Source organism: Hylaeus volcanicus, chromosome 3 (genome assembly GCF_026283585.1).
Source record: "Hylaeus volcanicus isolate JK05 chromosome 3, UHH_iyHylVolc1.0_haploid, whole genome shotgun sequence".
Classification (NCBI taxonomy): domain Eukaryota; kingdom Metazoa; phylum Arthropoda; class Insecta; order Hymenoptera; family Colletidae; genus Hylaeus; species Hylaeus volcanicus.
Window position 1 is genome coordinate 3,880,803 of NC_071978.1, and position 18,807 is coordinate 3,899,609.

General features: G+C 36.8%; 5 protein-coding genes across 8 annotated transcripts; 3 read left to right on the forward strand and 2 right to left on the reverse strand.

The window, feature by feature from the left end:
• Positions 1 to 689: 689 nt before the first annotated feature.
• Positions 690 to 3,515, forward strand: LOC128873322 (upstream stimulatory factor 1-like). Its single transcript, XM_054116833.1, has 5 exons — positions 690 to 843; positions 1,049 to 1,119; positions 1,284 to 1,564; positions 1,645 to 1,812; positions 1,891 to 3,515. Exons 1-5 carry the CDS (start codon positions 803 to 805, stop codon positions 2,110 to 2,112), a joined length of 783 nt encoding a protein of 260 aa, XP_053972808.1. The 5' UTR covers positions 690 to 802; the 3' UTR covers positions 2,113 to 3,515.
• LOC128873319 (V-type proton ATPase catalytic subunit A) lies at positions 3,177 to 7,602 on the reverse strand. The gene is made up of 12 exons (XM_054116827.1): positions 7,488 to 7,602; positions 6,612 to 6,727; positions 6,427 to 6,539; positions 5,981 to 6,346; positions 5,833 to 5,889; positions 5,667 to 5,761; positions 5,320 to 5,591; positions 5,066 to 5,249; positions 4,876 to 4,993; positions 4,520 to 4,800; positions 4,262 to 4,451; positions 3,177 to 4,178 (listed from the first exon to the last, which is right to left on the reverse strand). Exons 2-12 carry the CDS (start codon positions 6,691 to 6,693, stop codon positions 4,086 to 4,088), a joined length of 1,851 nt encoding a protein of 616 aa, XP_053972802.1. The 5' UTR covers positions 6,694 to 6,727; positions 7,488 to 7,602; the 3' UTR covers positions 3,177 to 4,085.
• A 1,639-nt stretch (positions 7,603 to 9,241) lies between these two features.
• Positions 9,242 to 11,566, forward strand: LOC128873323 (5'-deoxynucleotidase HDDC2-like). Of its 2 annotated transcripts, none has more exons than XM_054116834.1 (4): positions 9,242 to 9,576; positions 10,413 to 10,537; positions 10,622 to 10,790; positions 10,881 to 11,566. In XM_054116834.1, exons 1-4 carry the CDS (start codon positions 9,526 to 9,528, stop codon positions 11,109 to 11,111), a joined length of 576 nt encoding a protein of 191 aa, XP_053972809.1. In that variant the 5' UTR covers positions 9,242 to 9,525; the 3' UTR covers positions 11,112 to 11,566. The 2 variants fall into 2 exon arrangements, with proteins under 2 accessions (XP_053972809.1, XP_053972810.1); XM_054116835.1 differs by lacking the exon at positions 9,242 to 9,576 and adding an exon at positions 9,973 to 10,184.
• A 146-nt stretch (positions 11,567 to 11,712) lies between these two features.
• On the forward strand, positions 11,713 to 16,795 carry LOC128873320 (nicotinamidase-like). Its single transcript, XM_054116828.1, has 4 exons — positions 11,713 to 12,573; positions 13,313 to 13,574; positions 15,346 to 15,492; positions 15,570 to 16,795. Exons 1-4 carry the CDS (start codon positions 12,323 to 12,325, stop codon positions 15,972 to 15,974), a joined length of 1,065 nt encoding a protein of 354 aa, XP_053972803.1. The 5' UTR covers positions 11,713 to 12,322; the 3' UTR covers positions 15,975 to 16,795.
• Positions 16,796 to 16,805: 10 nt separating this feature from the next.
• LOC128873321 (C-type lectin domain family 9 member A) lies at positions 16,806 to 18,691 on the reverse strand. Of its 3 annotated transcripts, none has more exons than XM_054116830.1 (6): positions 18,597 to 18,691; positions 17,953 to 18,032; positions 17,683 to 17,874; positions 17,478 to 17,585; positions 17,057 to 17,348; positions 16,806 to 16,973 (listed from the first exon to the last, which is right to left on the reverse strand). In XM_054116830.1, coding segments are annotated over exons 1-6 (834 nt in total). In that variant the 5' UTR covers positions 18,599 to 18,691; the 3' UTR covers positions 16,806 to 16,813. The 3 variants fall into 3 exon arrangements, with proteins under 3 accessions (XP_053972805.1, XP_053972807.1, XP_053972804.1); XM_054116832.1 differs by having other exon boundaries at positions 17,953 to 17,977; positions 18,597 to 18,675; XM_054116829.1 differs by lacking the exon at positions 18,597 to 18,691 and adding an exon at positions 18,420 to 18,530.
• Between the last annotated feature and the right edge of the window lie 116 nt (positions 18,692 to 18,807).

Sequence of the window (18,807 nt, forward strand, 5' to 3'; positions counted from 1 at the left end):
CATGTACTGAAATTGTAAAAACAAAGAAAAAACCTTATGTTATTAAACGAACGATATTATACAGGATGTCCCAAAAATGTTGTAAAACATTGAAAGGGGTGGTTCGGGAGGTGATTTGAAACAACTTTTTCCTTAGCGAAAATGTTGTCCGAGGCTTCGTTGAGGAGATATTAACGGAAAACATTGACCAATCAGAGCGCGCGTATACCATTGGAGCGTCTGTGGTAGCGAAGGCTACGAGCTAAGCGGCCGCGCTTGTACGCGAACAAGCGACTCGACGTGCATCGAAGGACATTGGACGTGGCCGCTTAGCTCGTAGCCTTCGCTCTCGCGGGCGCTCCAGCGGTATACGCGCCCTCTGATTGGTCAGTGTTTTCCGTTAATATCTCCTCAACGAAGCTCGGACAACATTTTCGCTAAGGAAAAAGTTGTTTCAAATTACCCCCCGTGTTACAAAATGTGTTACAACATTTTTGGGACACCCTGTATATTCAAAAGAAAAAGCGTAGGCGAAGTCTTTCCTTCGCTCGCTGCACTTTCGTAGAAATAGAAATGTCTAACTCAGAATATACATAAAATGTAATAGCCTAATTAGAGTGTAAAGGATTAATTGCTGATTGAGCATCAAAATGATTAGTTATCAGTTATTGGTAAGGAAGAATGCAACATTGTGCATTCGAACAGCGTGAGGTGGCATTGCGATCACAGATCGCCATCTTGTGCACCACATGACCTCGTTGCCGTGTCCCGTGACCAGCTCACGTGAATTTTGACAAATTCAAACGTTTTCGGTAGAAAAGAAATGGATATATTGGAGCAGCACCTCGAACAACAGGATGTCAGGTAGTGTTTATGTTAAATATCGACTGGCTGATAATGCGAACACCTATCCCTCCTGTTTCGCTCGAGGTCTCCTCAAGGTCACCACGTAGTGCACAGTGCGCACTTACAAGACTTAGGACAACGGTCGTGGAAGTAATAGGCATAGACGTAATTCTATAGATACGTTACATATCCATTCTTCAACGTACCTACGCTTGTTTTACAGCACTGTTAACGCGAAGGATGACGGCGGCACGGGAATTGTTATCGAAGAAGCGGAAATCGTTGACTGCGAAGGTAAATACCACTGATACTCCAAAAACAAGTATAATCGAGAAAATTACATACGTGTTTCATGTCTTGGTTATGATAAATAAATGTTATGTATGAGGAGTATATTTGTGTGATTTAATTTAATTCAATCGCTGTGTATATCAGGAGGTATTGCGAATCTTTTACAGGGGAAAATGTTGGAGAAGATGGACTGCGGTATCAAGAAGCTCTTGCATATAGAGTAGTCCAAGTAAATGGCTCTACTGCTGGTAATGAAATAGAATTGCCAGTTACCCAACCAGGAAATAATACTGTACAGGTCTTAACATCCCCGTTAAATGGCCAGTTTTATGTTATCGGAAATGCTAATGATGTTTTCACCACTGCGCAAACTTCTAGATCTCTGGTTCCTAGAACCACCACTTTACAAATAGAAACACCAAGAAATTGTACTACAGGATTGAAGAAGGTATAAATCCTTACTCTTTCCTTTAAAATTTATGTTTGAATTTGAGTTTCAGGTGTTTTATATTTCATTCTATATTTTAGAGAGACGACAGACGGAGGGCGACCCATAATGAAGTTGAACGCAGACGAAGAGATAAAATAAATAATTGGATTGCAAAGTTGGGAAAAATCATCCCTGAGTGCAATGCTACATCGGCCACTAATGGAAGCGGTAGCAGTGGTGAAGGGAAAGCAAATTATGAAACTCAGGTAGCAAATCAAATTTCTGGTAAAATTTGTGTTAAAAGTTTATAAACATTGAAATGTACATATTAATGGTTTATTCAGAGCAAAGGAGGAATTTTGGCGAAAGCGTGCGAATATATAGGAGAATTGCGAGCGGCTAACCAAGGACTGGGCCAGTGTTTGCGAGACAATGAAAAATTACGACAAGAAATATCCTCTTTGAAGCAACTTGTTGCACAGTTGAAACGTGAGAATCTTCAACTCAGGACACAAATAACATCTACCACAGGAAATAACGTTGATGTTATTCATCTGAGTCCTTAAAGAATTGTTAGTTTACGACACAGTGCTTCTTTTTGTAAATATTAGAAAACGTAAGCTGACCGACCGGCTAGACGAAGTATTTACTCTTATATTTTTTGTTTTCATGCGAGCCACATCAAATTTCGTCGTATTGGAATTACATTCTTCAAGGTGTATAACAAATGGTCCTAATGGTATGGTCATAACTGCATTTTCAACGATTGCATCCATATATATTTTTATGTCTATCAAGTATTTAACGATCCAAAAAAAGAATAGCATAATCAATTTTGTGCCTAAAATATCATTCTATAATTCTTGCAATAAGTTTTAAACATCTGTTGTAAATAATATTGATCTTTTCCTCTTACGAAAAGATCGATCGCAGAGCTCCGAATTTTACATTCTTAATGCTACATTTGTACGATTGATCGATATATCTTAAGTGCAATTTTATACTTCGCTATCGTAGTGATCGAAAAAGTATGAAGTCGATATTATTGAAGTTACGACTATTCCTCGTAGGACCCGCTAAAACTGATTTTATTTCTGTATATGAACGAGCCAAGGCTGTGAATATTGAACATTGATTTGAAATTTTTCGGAATATAAAATTTTAAATTATGCAGATGAAGTTAATTTAAAAAGAAAAATGTTTTGTTATAACACGATCGATGAAATTGCGATACGAAATATGACGACTGAATCATTAGAGATCGTTAAATATTTTTTATTTTTAATACTGTTTTCACGAGTGTAGAGTAGGTACTTCATGAAAATGAACTAGGAACTGAGAATGTAAAATAGATTAATCGTACACGTATGGATGTGTATGTATATTTATATATGTATATATACACGTATGTGTACATATACATATACGTATGCATATAGCAATAAACATATTTTTTTCAACCAGAGGTTTCGAACGCAATCAAAACGCGTCGGAATCATTGAAAAATTAAGTACTGGTTTGTAATATATCGTTGATGTATATATACCGCGAAGTTATTGTTATATAATAATATTATTATTAAAATGAAATTGAATGAAACCTATTGTTATTTTTACTTTAATAACGATCCTTTTTTTAATGCATAGTCTTTATTCGTTTTTACATATGGTACAATGGAAATGTCGAGAAGTTATTGGAACACTGTTTGAGATGCATCTTTTTCTGTACTTTCTTTTAACGATAAAAGACCCTGCACCTTAACAGTTTAACATTTTGACACTTTTATTAAACTTTCAGACCATTTTACAACGTTTTAACGTTTAAAATAACATCTACTTTTATGTAACGTCTGCATTCGTCGCTTAACACGTTTACATAATACACTATTATAATACAATATTTAATACTCTTTAATCGAAGTTCCGTTCTTTGTAAAAAGCTACCATATCATCCCATACCACAACAAAAATATAGTTGACCGTTAACTGTTTTTTTTTCCTAGGAAAAACAACGTATAAGGATGAATGGAAAGCTTCTTACGATGCTTTTACTCTTACATACATACAAACGTTCCTCTGTTGAAAGCTTTTCCTAGTTATTTCGATTTTGGCCAAATAAATTGACCGGAAGCTTGATTATTTTCCAGGAAACTTATTTTTCCTATCAATTCAAATTAATTACATAGAATTTCATTCCAAAGTTCAGAACTTATTATAGCAGTTAACATATGTGTAGCAGCTGGAAACGCATTTAAGGTCGTCCTATTTTATTCTTTTAGCCATCACACATTATCTTCTGTTAAATATTAGTTAATACACGTACAGTTATAGCAGATTTTATATTTGTAACTCTTTATGTACAATTGTTTTTTTTTTAAACTATTGAAACTAATGTAATAGCTTTATGTGCGATACGTGATTATGAATGCCTGTTATACATAAACTCCTCTCCAGGATATTCAGGACTTCCTTAAATGACCAGCATAAGATTCCTGAACGTTTACATGGAGAAATTATATTCATATGAATGCATCTGATAATTAATCTTCCAGATTTCTAAACGCCTGTTGGATATCTTCGTGTAACTGATCGAAGTCAGCTCTAATTTTCCCTTCGCCATCTTTTACCGGGTCCTGAAATAAATAAGAATACGTAAATCTTGCGGTCCAATTTTAAACACATTCGTAAAATGCTACTCTTGAACAATAATATTTACCTTGAATTTCATGGAACTCAATTGGTACAAAATGTTACCCATGCTATCTCTGATAACATTCCACGTTATTTTATTGTCAGATTGCGCTGTGGACTCCACTGCATGCCTCGCCATATCATAGAAAGCGATCATGTTTCGCAACATTCCCACAGTTTTATAAAATGGACAGAAACGATCATATGACGAATAACTGCGAAGAATCAATGTGAAATATGAAAGACTTAAAATGCGTCAATATACGACAAATAACTCTCGTACCTGTTCTGTTGTAAGAAATCGTCTTTCAGCAGTTTCGCAACCTCCAACGTAATTTTGTCTGTCTCAGCGAGGGAAGCTTTACCAACTAACTGTACAATCTCGGACAAATCCTCCTCTTCTTGCAGAATCTCTTTTACTTTCGTTCTCAGAGGAACAAACTCTTGGAAGTTCTTGTCATAGAAATCGTCTAACGCTCGCAGATATTTACTGTACGATATAAGCCAGTTGATGGATGGGAAGTGCTTACGCTGTGCAAGTTTTTTATCAAGACCCCAGAACACCTACGGAAGTCAATAGAATAAAATAAAATTTCTATAATTTGAAAATGATGTAAAAGAAATTGGTAGTATCAGTACCTGCACGATACCAAGGGTGGCACTAGTAACAGGATCGGAGAAGTCACCACCTGGCGGTGATACAGCACCTACGATACTAACGGAACCTTCACGATCGGGATTACCTAAGCACTTTACTCTGAAAGTACGATATGTACATTAATAACTTGTCTCGATTTGTAAAATGACCTTGCGTATTACAAATTAATACCTTCCTGCACGTTCGTAGAAGCTAGCTAGACGAGCACCAAGATAAGCAGGATAACCGGAATCCGCAGGCATTTCAGCCAACCGACCAGAAATTTCACGAAGAGCCTCAGCCCAACGAGATGTTGAATCAGCCATCATAGAAACGTTGTAACCCATATCTCTGAAGTATTCTGATAGAGTGATACCTGAAAGAAAAAATAAATACATGCAACAAAATGTTTAACGGCAGAATTTTCTTAAAGATTGTACACGTACCGGTATAGATGGATGCCTCACGAGCAGCCACAGGCATGTTTGAAGTATTAGCAACCAAAGCAGTACGCTTCATGATAGACTCGGTGACACCGTCAATTTCTACAGTTAGTTCGGGGAAGTCACGTAGTACTTCAGACATTTCGTTACCACGTTCTCCGCAACCGACGTAAATAATTACATCGGAGTTGGAATATTTGGACAAAGCTTGCGAAATTACAGTTTTACCGCAACCGAAGGCACCTGGGATTGCCGTTGTTCCACCTTGGACACATCTACAATTTTAAAGAATATTCTAAGTCTTAGTTTACAATGAAGTGCGGGTGAAAGTAAAGAAGCTAAATTCTTACGGGAAGAGGGAGTCCAAGACTCTTTGGCCAGTAAGCAGAGGATGGTTGGCTGGCAACTTTTCAGTAACAGGACGAGGTTGACGTACCGGCCATACCTACATACCATATGGTAATATGAAAGTATAATAACTTCGGTACATATATAAATTAACAATGATTGGTTTACCTGAAGCATAGTATACTTCTGCTTTTCGCCATCGAATTCCGTTTCTAATACAACATCCTACAAAATACGAAGATACAGGAATTAGCTACCAGCTGCATTAAACAAGTTTGTATAAGTTTATTTTGATTTATAAAAATATATAACTTACTGTAACTGTATAGTTTCCAGCAGGAGCTACATAAGTTACAGTTCCCTTGCTCCTTGGAGGCAAAATCATCCTATGCTTCACTAGTGTGTTCTCATAAACTATGCCGAACAGATCTCCACCAGTGATATGACTACCATTTTTTATATTAGTTGGATTAAATTCCCAAGCTATAGATCTGGATAATGCTGGCACATTGATACCCTTTGGGATGTAAATGGAGTTGGTAAGCTCATTGATGTCCTTCAGTGGTCTCTGGATACCATCAAAAATGCTACCAAGAATACCAGGTCCCAGTTCTACAGACAATGGTTTACCAGTTCGTAACACAGGATCTCCAACAGTTACACCATTAGTTTCTTCATATACCTATATAAAAAACAGATAAATATATAGGGCTGTTGGAACACTTATGAATTTGTGAATAAATTATAAGAAATTGCTGATACCTGAATGGTAGCCATATCACCTTCCAAACGAATGATTTCTCCCACCAACTCATAATATCCTACTCTGACCAGCTCATACATAGCTGATCCAGACATCTTTTCAGCAGTGACCACTATGAGAAAGTTAATAATGTTAGAAAGATGAAAATCAAGTGCAAACTATGGAAATTATATTGTACACTAACCAGGACCAGATACAGCATATACATATCCAAATTTGGATTCCCTCTCCTCATTACTAATTTTTGACAACCCTTGGCTCGTCATTTTGAATAGTTCTTCAAGTAAAGACACTCAATAACTGAAAGCAGATAACATTGTTAAGTAAGGACAGATTGAAGTAAATACAGCAAGAAACAAGTATTTTACAAAAGAAGATAAATTAATGCGAGGTCAGTTAAATTGACAAAAAGTAGATTTTGATAGAAACAAATTTCAAAAGGACAATTGTTAATACACGTTTGATCACGGGATCAAGTTAGTGCCACTTCAATCTGACACAAAATCGAAACGAATCAAACAGTACACATTGATGAAAGATATAACGTACTGACAATAAAAAAAAAACGAGGATCGTGGACAATTTTCTCGGACCAAGTGTTCTTATAAGCACCGTGATTCAATTTTGTTTGAAATCGTCAAGAAACTCGATGTCAAGTAGCGCATCCATTCATCGTAAAATTCACGTGAGCAGTTCATTTAAAAAGTAGGCGTAGCCCCCTTTAAGCCCGCGAGACTTCTGCTGGTGACGAGACATCGATTTGGAATGAAATAGTCGGTCATCGATCATCAGCATTAAATAGCTGAAATCGTTCCTCGTTTGAAAACGCGAATTCTAGGCATTGCGAGCCAAATAAAAGATATAAACTCTACCGAAGATCGAAAAACGATGGCGCATTCAAACTGGTGCGATCGATACTGTACGCGGTAGTACATTTCACAAAAATTTCAGACACCGTCTATGTAGCGTGAAATTGTTTTAATTGCCTCTACTATATAGTAAATTGAGGGATGCGAAGCGATCTATAATTAACGAAATAAATGACAGTAAAGAAACTTACGAGATGTGCAACGTATCGCAGTAAATTCACTCTATAACAGCGAGTCAAGCTTCAGAGTCGAGCCTGGCTGCTATCACAAGACAGGTCAGCTGACTGAACGATGTGCTCGTTTTCAATTGTCAGTCCTAGTAGAATTAAGAGCTGGTTTACAAGTAGACGACACCATAGGGTACCCACAATTACGGCACTGCGACGAGGCTTCTCAAAATTGCCACCAGAGGGGTACAGCGACAATTGTTTCTCAAGATTTCAATTGTGCAAAATTTATTTATTGCAGAATCTTTTTTCACCTGAAGAACCTCGTATTTAAGTTAGGGATCTGGTTGTAGGGGAACTTGTTCAGGGGATTCTTGTTCCATCCATATAAAAATAAGTGATCTTCATGAATTTTTATCTTGGTAATTTTTAGAAGCAAATTCATTTCATTCAATACGAAACGAAATAGATAAATATATCTGTGTTAAATTTTAGATTAGATATGACTGGCTTTGAGACATACGAATAATTTTTACATAATATCGACGGTAAGTTGTATATTCGCGTAATACGCGCAGCAATTACGAATTGTATAAACGTTTTTGAACTGTACCGACGAGAGCTGGTTAAAATTAGAACAGCCAAGGCACGGTTATACTTTATTGCTATAATTACAAGAAAATATATATATGTTTTCGACGTGTTCTTTGTCGAGCGCTTCCTGTTACAAAAATGATTAAAAATAGAACGAATAGTGATTAGTGATTAATGTAGAATACATTCTATTTAAATTTTGCATGACCTTGAATTGTTGAATGAACCATAACCTTAAAAAAGATTTTCTGTTAAGTATAACACTTATTCTTTTAAGTCAAAGAATTAATTCTTTTTATATTTCCTTCGATCATTAAAAGAATGGAAACATTTAGACGTGGTTAAAATACAAGGGGTACCCTGTATACAGGGTGTCCCAAAAATGTTGTAACACCTTGAAAAAGATGGTTCGGGAGGGGATTTGAAACAACTTTTTCCTTAGCGAAAATGTTGTCAGAGGTTTCGTTGAAGAGATATTAACGGAAAACACTGACCAATCAGAGCGCGAGTATGCCGATAGAGCGGCCGCGGTAGCGTATGAGCGCAGCCGCCTAGCGTGTAGCCTACGCTCCATCGGCATACTCGCGCTCTGATTGGTCAGTGTTTTCCGTTAATATCTCTTCAACGAAACCTCTGACAACATTTTCGCTAAGGAAAAAGTTGTTTCAAATCCCCTCCCGAACCACCCCTTTCAAGGTGTTACAACATTTTTGGGACACACTGTAGGTATCTTCTCCATCACTGATTTATACGAACCTAAAGTCGACATCTCTGTACTCTAAGACCAGTGACGTACGTAGAACAACTTTGAGAGGGGTTCACATAATAGAATTTTCTATATACCATAATTTCAAAAAAATTATACAAATAACTCACAGATTGAAAAAGAAATATATATAAATTGCTATACAATGTGATTTATCATATTTATGAAACAACCACTCTCCCTTTCAGCTTTACCTTGTACTTAGACAACTATCTACAGCAATGAACCTAAATGTCTTGAGGGGCGTACTGGATGGTGTTTTTAGTAGTTGCACACTATGGGGGTTTTAATGGGTAGTTTCTGTATTCCTATTACACCAGGGAACCCCACATAATCCCTGACCTTACTTTCCCCCAGGTAGAAATAAAAATTCTAATACGATAGTTATGCAACCTACTTCTTTTCAGATACCGCGCGCGTGTGTGTATGTGTGAAATGTGTGACGCACGGAGTATAGCATCGAGTGTAGATAGAATTGTATGCACATTCGAGGAGTAACTTTCGTGGATTGCGATACTCTTCTAACGTTGGTGTCCATTGGTGTCGCAGTTCGTTGATTATCCGCGAAGTTGTACTTGGTTGTATTGTACTAACATAGTATACAACACGCAGTTCGTGTCCTCGCTTTGACAGTTAGTGAGAATTAGTGCATTTCATCGAACGTTTCATTTTTGCTGGGAAGGCTATTAATTTTCGACCAACATGAATATACAGAATTTGCAGGAATTCATGGAATTGCTTGGACGATTAAAAGTAAGTGATGGTCGAGAGCTGTTGCGAGAGTTCACGATTTGGCAGAATTTTATTCCACTAATGGATGACAAATGAAAACTGTGAATTACATTTAGATTGTATTTTTCAAATTTTAAGTTTCATTGAATGAATGTCGGTTAGAAAGTTGTTTCAATTAGTTATAATAAAAATATGCATTAACCCTTTGCGTTCGAGGCATTTTTCTACACAATCAAATCCAGTCCATTTTTATAATAAATTTTGAAACAAAACATCTACAAACATTTATGACTCAATGTATTATTATTTCAATTAATAATTAGCTGTATTCTGATACAAGTAAAATTGAAATTGTACGTTCAAAAAATCACTTTAAAATACATATGTTGTTTTAGTGGCGCCACTCGAGCGCAAAGGGTTAACTAGACGAGAAGTTTGCCTGTCTTTGCGCGAGGCAGTATTGTGACAAATATAAACTCGTGATTTCTGGGCGCGTGCAGACGCACGCTATATGTGTCAAATGTTTGCATTTAGCATTCCCAATCAGCATGATTTTGTGTAGTAATCCGTGTGCTGCTATACCGCATACAGCATATATGTTATATAATGATTCAACGTGATTTTCTAATGTAAATGGAAAATATGAAACAAAAAATAGTTTTGCATGACTAATGAATGAATTAAATAAAATGATCTTTATAATTATTCGTTCAAATAAACATTACCTACAAATTAGTATATCATGCTTCAATTTTTCACTTATGCGAGTAAAATTTTGCAAGTTCTTGTATATCACCTTAGCAAATAAGCCTTATCTTGTTATAATTTCTTACATGTATGTATATCTATGAATTTAGCATATGAAGAGAACAGGATGGGTCATTAGAAATATTTCTGATCCAGAAACAATTGCTGGACACATGTACAGGATGGCTATGCTCTCTTTCCTGGTAGATAACAAAGACAATTTAGATAAAGTCAAGTATGAAATGGTATTATTCTTATCGTTTATCATGATTTATCATAATTGAAGCTTTATTAATCAATTAAATTATATCCATTATAGAATTATGCAGATGGCTTTAATCCATGATTTAGCTGAATGTATTGTGGGAGACATAACACCACATGATGGTATTCCACCTGATGTGAAACATAGGCTAGAAGATGAGGCTATGGAGGACATTTGTAAACTGTTGGGTGACAAGGGTCCTATGATTTTGGAAATGTTTCGTGTAAGTGTTATCCGTATAACTAAATATATGTACATATATTCTACTATGATTAATTTATTCTACTATGATTATTAATATTTTTTCTCATAGGAATATGAAAAGCAAGAGTCCCCTGAAGCCAAGTATGTTAAAGATCTTGACAGATTGGATTTAATTATGCAAGCATATGAGTATGAGAAGAGAGACAATGTTCCTGGCGCGTTGGAAGAATTTTTTGCAACAACCAATGGGAAAATCAGACATCCTTTTATTAACCAAATAGCATCAGAGATTACTTCAAGAAGAGATGCTCTATCTCGCGATTCATCTAGTTTAAAATAAGAAAAATAAGATCTTTAGAATAAAAATTGCTCCTGGAAATATTTACTTCATTCAGTTTTTATACATTTTATTTATTAAGTTCAAAGAACATTACACATAAGTCATAGTAATAGGCTTTGTTCTATAGTACCAATAATAAGAATACTGGAAATTATATTTTTATTTAACGCAATAACTTTTCAATACAAAGTAATGATAACTCCTATGTCTGTTGAATATGTTTTAGATTTTATAATTGTAAAACTCGCTTCTAGTTTTGTTATGTTTATAACATATTTCATGTTACATTTTCACATAATATGAGAAAATGAATTCATTATCGATCTAGTTCATTCGTCGTTAACGGAGTTAGACATTAGTTTATGTTTTACAGTTAACATAATAGTCATTATACCAAATTCCCATATAATTATTTATTAACTACTTATGTTAGCTAATAAAGTTTTTTAAAGTAATTGTGATTGTTTATTTTGTTGTTTTATTTCTGTAGTAATTGTAATAATTATATATATTTGACATAAAAGAAACTGCAAAGAAGAGAAAGATTTCCACAAAAGTAAGTACAATATTGTTTTTATACAAAACGAAATTTTACACGTGAATATAATGAATTTAAATTGGAGTACCTTGAAAAAGATATTTAGCACACTCGTTTCTTATCAGATGCTTGATATACCTCCTGTTTGTATACAAAGATGAAACCAGGAAAAGCGAACAGAAGTGTTTTGTCAATATCTCGACCAGTTCGAAATTTCGTTTGTGCATGAAAGTGACTCTAAACATCGAGACAAAAGAAATATAACTCTGTGTCACGTTTGCTCCCAAATTCCGTGTACGAATGATAACATTTTCGCGGGAAACAATCGTAAGAAATAAAGGCTATATATAGCGACGGGAAATACAGTTGTATAAAAAGTAAAGGTTGCGCGGCAATTTCGCAGAAGTATGAGTGCGCTTGGAGCGGTCGATCGATTCTGAACACCTGCTACGCATGACGAATGCTTCGTCGATAGGCTAAAATCAGGTTACTAAAACTAGCTCGTATCGTTTGAAGATCAGTCGTACCGATAAGGAACCGTAGATCGATTGTGAACAATTAAAACGTCTATTGATTACACTCACTCGTGCGAACGAGTATCGTGAGGCTGGAAAGGAAGCCGACTGGTAAAGCTATTTAGTTTGTGGCGTCGCTACAACGTCACGTGTGAGACATGGAAACAAGAAGTGCCGAATCTATGATCGAATCGTTTGGCGGGAAGAAATGGACGTCTATCGAGAAGTTTTTGGCAAATTTTGATTTGCCTATCGAGGAAAGTACCTTAAATTACGAAAGTTTTCGCGTGATTTGCGCTGCTCTGTTTCCACCGGACGAGATCCAGCAAAACGATTGGATGATTCAGAACATTTTTCGTTTATTCGATTGCGATCGCGACGGGATCTTGAAAGGACAAGAATGGAAAACGTGAGTACGCATGTGTGTTCCGTGTAGGGTTGCCAACCTCCTTTTTAGGAGGAAACACTTTCTTTTCTCTTCTCTTTGTCTTTATCTTTTCGCTTGGGTTGAGGAAGGACGCTAGATATTCTTTTCTGACAAAATAGTGACGTACTTGATGATCTATAGCATCATTTATGAGAAGAATTTGGTATTTTTGGTGTCTTCCATAGGGAACATTTAATAAATTTAATAATGAATCGTTTGAACATGATTTTCTATGTACCAACTAATGTATAAAAAACCCATTACGATCAGATCTTACCATAATTCTAACAATATAATAGAAATACGAATTAAAGAACTGTATAGATAATAAAAATGGAGATTTATTCCGTCCTTTGTACTTACTTTACGTAATTGGCAATCCCAGTACCATACGAACCGAATAATAGGCCATTTAATCAAACGTTACGTTCGAATGCCTCACATGCGATCACAATTTTTTCGATACATTGTTCGTTACCGGAAGTGATGCAATCCCAAAAGATCGCGCAAAGATGAATTGAATTGCTAAACGCTGTAAAAGAATGAAAGCCAATGTAATTAAAATTAATCTGCATTAATTCTTTAATCTAAGTTACGTAGCGATACGAAAATATCTTATCCTATATACTTTGAATTCACATGTTTATATGCTTTTTCTTTATAAATGATGTCGAACAATTCGTTATTTACATAATGAACAAATATTTCATCGCCTACGTAGATTCTGCGACTGGTTACGGGTGATGTTCGAACCTGTAATTGCTCTGCTGATCGTGGACGTTCAAAATGATTTTATCGACGGATCTTTAGCCCTTCGTGACTGCGGATGTAATCAAGATGGTGTTGACGTTGTGGAGCCGATAAATTATTTGATAAAGGAGGGGCAATTCGATAAAATTATCTATTCCAGGGACTGGCATCCTGAGAATCACATCAGTTTTTATGAAAATTTGCATTTACGAGAACTACATCCAGACTCGAAGGTATGTGGCGTTATTGGATACTAGAGCTGTTGCGTAATACCTTGTGAGCGTTTAAAAAGTGTTTTATTTCTCCCGACGAATTTCCTTACCGAAATAATTTGCCGAACTAACTGTGACGACCAAAGGACCACATACGCCTTTTCCAGTGGAACTTTCTCTTCTTTTGTACTCTTGCACATTTGGCGACCAGACCCGTGCGAGGCGAAGAACCCGTTGTCATCGTCTCTAATTCATCGTGTCCTTTTTAAGGTTTCGCCAGGCGAAACCACTTCAGTAATTTATTTATGATCTTCTTCCGCTATCCTTGCTACAAACTTTTCCTAATTTTCTCCTTTTCCTCTACCTTCTTTTTCTATCTTCTTTCAACGGAGTTACACAAGTGTTTAAACCTGTCTATCCTTCCGATCCTACATAACCATTCGTTCGCTCAAGTATCACCACAGAAAACATTTTTTCCTCGTTCTTACGTATCGCTTGCATTCTGTTTAAACGAACGCATTCACCTTAAAGAACATTCGACGATATAATGCAGGGTGTCCCAAAAATGTTGTAACACCTTGAAAGGGGTGGTTCGGGAGGTGATTTGAAACAACTTTTTCCTTAGCGAAAATGTTGTCCGAGGCTTCGTTGAGGAGATATTAACGGAAAACACTGACCAATCAGAGCGCGCTGATACCGTTGGAGCGGCCGCGGTAGCGTATGAGCGCTGCCGCCTAGCGCGTAGCCTGCGCTCCACCGGCATACTCGCGCTCTGATTGGTCAGTGTTTTCCGTTAATATCTCCTCAACGAAGCCTCGGACAACATTTTCGCTAAGGAAAAAGTTGTTTCAAATCACCTCCCGAACAACCTCTTACAAGGTGTTACAACATTTTTGGGACACCCTGTATAAACATTCGCTCAATATTCGAACCAATAATCTAAACATTCACTCAACGCTGTCGTGCAGCACGCACTACGATTCATTCGTCCAGACGCACCACTTAAAAAACTAAACATGAGGGAAAGACGTGGCGCCAGCTCGTCGCCGCCATAGGGTGATTCCTATAAGGTGACCGATCCTGCGAGGCACTTGATGTATAATTAAATTAATTCAAGCAAGACCACGGATCCATGTAACTTTGTCATAAGTTTTTTTTCTTTGTTTAAAATAACACGTGCACGTTGTTCATACAAAGGAGTGGTCCGAGTTCCTAGCCTTTTATTTCTATGGCAATTTACGATCCTGTTTTATGACGAACATGATACAATCCAGAGATTGGGAAACTTTCATTTCAATAATAGATAACGATTGATAACATAGTATAGGCCACGTTTAACTCGTTTGTTATCGAACGTAATTTCATTCTGTAATTCTGATTATTATTTAACAAATGATGGATTTGTTATTCGAAATTTTGGGTAGATAAGAATATTTCCAATCTCTATTATCGACTGATTTGCGACGAATTTAAAGTTTCAATTGATCAAAAACGCAAAAACCCGGATGTCACCGTGACTATCTCTATTCGTCATCGGTCCTTTGTTTCGTAGTAGGAGCGGTTCACGGTTTAAGCACAGTAATCTCTCAAGCGACAATATTGCGTCAGATTGCGATAATTGGGCACTTCCATGTCCAATGGCGAATTATAAAAAAGCAAAATTAAATTTTAGAGGTCCTGTCTAAAGCAAAACCAATATACAACATTTTTCAAATTAATCGTTCCAGCATGAAGTTCATAGAAAAGTTGGTCGCGAAAGAAAGTTAACGAACATGATTTTAAATGCGTATAGATAACAAAGGAAAACGCGAAGCCGTTCGACACAGTGATGTTCGCCGATCCTCATTTGGAACAGAAACTCTGGCCCAAGCATTGCGTTATGAACACAAAAGGGTCTGACTTTCATAAAGCCCTCGTGATCGCTCCAGGTGCAGAGCAGGTATGGCAGCTTTCAACGTGAATCTGCGAATGTATATTTATCTACCTAATTTTCGTTGACTATCAATCGTCTTCCAGGTGCGAAAGGGTCAGGATCCAGAGGTGGACTCATACTCGGTATTTTTCGACAACAACTCCAAGAATACCACACAGCTGCTACCACTCTTGAAGGAAGCTCGCGTCACACATGTTTTCATTTGTGGCCTTGCTTACGACGTCTGTGTGAAATCCACTGCATTGGATGGGCTTCGATTGGGTTATCCGGTGGCGGTGATCAACGATTGTTGCCGTGGCGTCGATACAGATGATATCGAGGATACCAAGAAATTAATCTCAGAGAATGGTGGTCTGATCGTTAACAGTGAGGACGTTCTGTCGCTGGTGAATGAGAAAAAGCGAAGTGTTATCATGAGCCATCAGTCGGCGAAAATGATGACCTCGATTTCATTCTCGGAAAGGTCCGTCAACACGTCTGCGGAATAACACACGGTTAGGCGGGAAAGGTATTTACAGGGTGTGTCAACGCGAGAACAGTACAGTCGCAATAGAATCTTTCTTTGTTTTCTTTTAAAATTTTTTCCAGCTCTCTTTGTTTTTAAACGAAAGACTATTTATTGTTTTAAACTAGACTCAGCACGGTAGCATACATCTTCGAACAGTCCAATATGGCTGCTTCAAAGAAGAATGTCCTACTCTACTTATCGTATTTCTTTTCAGCGGTTAGTAATTACCGGAACGTCCTGTATTTTGAGCGGTCTCTTTGTAGTTTACTCGAGTCAAGTAACTTAGTTATCGCTTGTAGCGATTAGTAGTGGTTAGAGAGGCACTATACTTAAATATTCATTAAGTTTAACAAATAAAGTTTATGTGTTCGATCAGAATCATTCGATTTTGAACAAGGACATCGGGTATGGTTATGTAACGGTATTTAAGAAGCGTACACGTAATTTATATTCTTATCTACATCACATACATATTTTATATATTACATATGTTCCTAAGTATACTGGTCAAAAGAATCTGGGTATCACGTTCCTAGGTAATTTAGGAAAACAAACAAACCTATACTAAATATTTTGATATACATACATGTCATGCCGTGGCTCTTGCAGTATTAAGTACTTTAACTAGCGATTTAAGTAGGTGATCCTCTAATTACTTGGAACAGTGTATATTAAATTATTACTAAATTTTTTATAAGGCACTTTAACGTCGATGAAGCGTCGTTTACACATTCCTCTAGAGACTGTGAGCTTCTAGCGAACAATAAATAAAAATGGAATAAATAATATCGTAATTATTTATTAATAGTCAGTCGTTATTTAGCGTTGCCTGTTTATCAGCATACGAGCAGTTTTCTCAATTTTATTCGCAGACTCGTCGTCTACCGTTAATTTGCAGGCGTACCTATGTCTTGCTCCGCAATCATCGCTTCGGTACGCGTATATCTTAGATGTTGAATTGTATGCCAGTTTTAGACACCTGAGAATACAAAGTACAATGATTTCTATTTTTATAAAATCGTAAATTAAGTATTGATACATTAAATGAAGTAGAATGCCTACCTGCCATCGCCAGGAACAGTTTGCTTCGTGTTTTGATAAACTGGCTTCGCGCTGCTCGCCCAAATCCATAACAGTCCTGGATTCAATCCTCCCGTCCAGAAGTGTTTCCCCTTCAACTTCGAATTCGTTTGCAAACTAGCCAGCACATCTCGTTTCTCGTCGTTCGTCTCGAATTCGAGCAAATGGCCGCCCAATCCGCGACAGAGGCTGGCGGATGACTTCCAGTCGAAGTCACGATCGCTAAAGTGATAGCAACTTTCGCCAATCTTCGTGTAATTCGATGGGCAAGGCTCTAGAAATGCATTAAAAGGTGATATAACAGATAAATAATAAAATTACACGTTAATCGTTATTAATTAAGTACTTTATAGAGTTGCATGTGAGATATGAAAAGAAAACAGGTGTTAAACAACGAGTTTACCTTTCTTTTGATTCATATTTCCCGAAATCACGTAATAAAGCAGCTCTTCTGCCCTCCTTAAGCGATTTTCCAGAAAATCTACTCTGTAGACGAGCTTCTCTATGGCACCTGGAGGAATAAATCACAGTTTCGCAAAGTCTGTTTACATAGTCCAATTCCAAACATTGGTAGCCGTGAAATGTTTTATCGTAGGAAACAAGTTTACCAAGTAGATAGAGATCAGTTTCCGTCACCTCTCTCTTGTTTGGCGACGATATTTTACTCGAAACTGTCAAGGCTTTATCGCCCAGTTTCATCACCTTTGAAGCCCGGGAAGACCTCGAGTCAGAAACGACCCAATTTTCCAATATTTCAGACCATGGTCCTGTTGCTTCGATGGTGGAAACATTTGACAAGCCTAACAATGTTTTGAAAATCTCGTTAGTCATAAGGTCGTCGAACGTCAACAAGATGATAGTATTTTCCTTGTTCATACCAGGAATTCCCATGCAGACGTTCAGCTGGAAAATTAGCAAAAGACACAAACAAACGGATCCTCTATCTTTCACAGTAGACCTGAAAGTGCCGAGCAGTTATTATTACATTAAAATGAGAACGGATTAAGGAAACACTAAATGCCAGTTTTGTTTCATTGGTAGCATACTATCTCTAACTTTCTCTGAGAAAGTCCAAAGGAATGCGCGTCGCTTCATGCAAACCATCTTTAATAAGAAATCGATACGTTTAATTAAATATATTTTAATGTATTTTAATCGTTAATAGAATGTCATTATTTATTAACAAACAATTTATTATCATGATTGTTATCTTTCAATTGTTAAAAACATCGTCTGGGTTTTAATTGCATTATTTAATGCAATTAATGCAATTGATCGCGAAAAGTGATTAAAAGATTAATTTTTAATTCCAGTGTACATCTACTAAAATTAATCTATTACGTACGTTGTTGCTTGTATATTGACACTGCTCAATTCGAAGAAACACGCAAAGCTTTTGGATACACCTTGTAACATTATTGATGTCAACGAGTTGTAAATTCTTTTTAAATAGGGCGGTAACTAAAGTGTCGATTTAATGTTACGATCGTTTTTTTTTTCAATCGTATATCACTTCACTTACATAATACTCGTGAAACAGGGACGTTGCGGTTATTATCATTCCACTTTTGTTTCTTCCTTCGCGTTTCTCACCTGGTCGATCCGCTTCCGTTAGCGAGCCACGCAAGACTATCGACCAAGAGATCCGATCGGTAGCCTTCCACTGAACACTTTCTCTCCTCGAAAAAATTAGTCACTTTCTTCCTCGCACGATGCAATTACCGCCAGCGTTT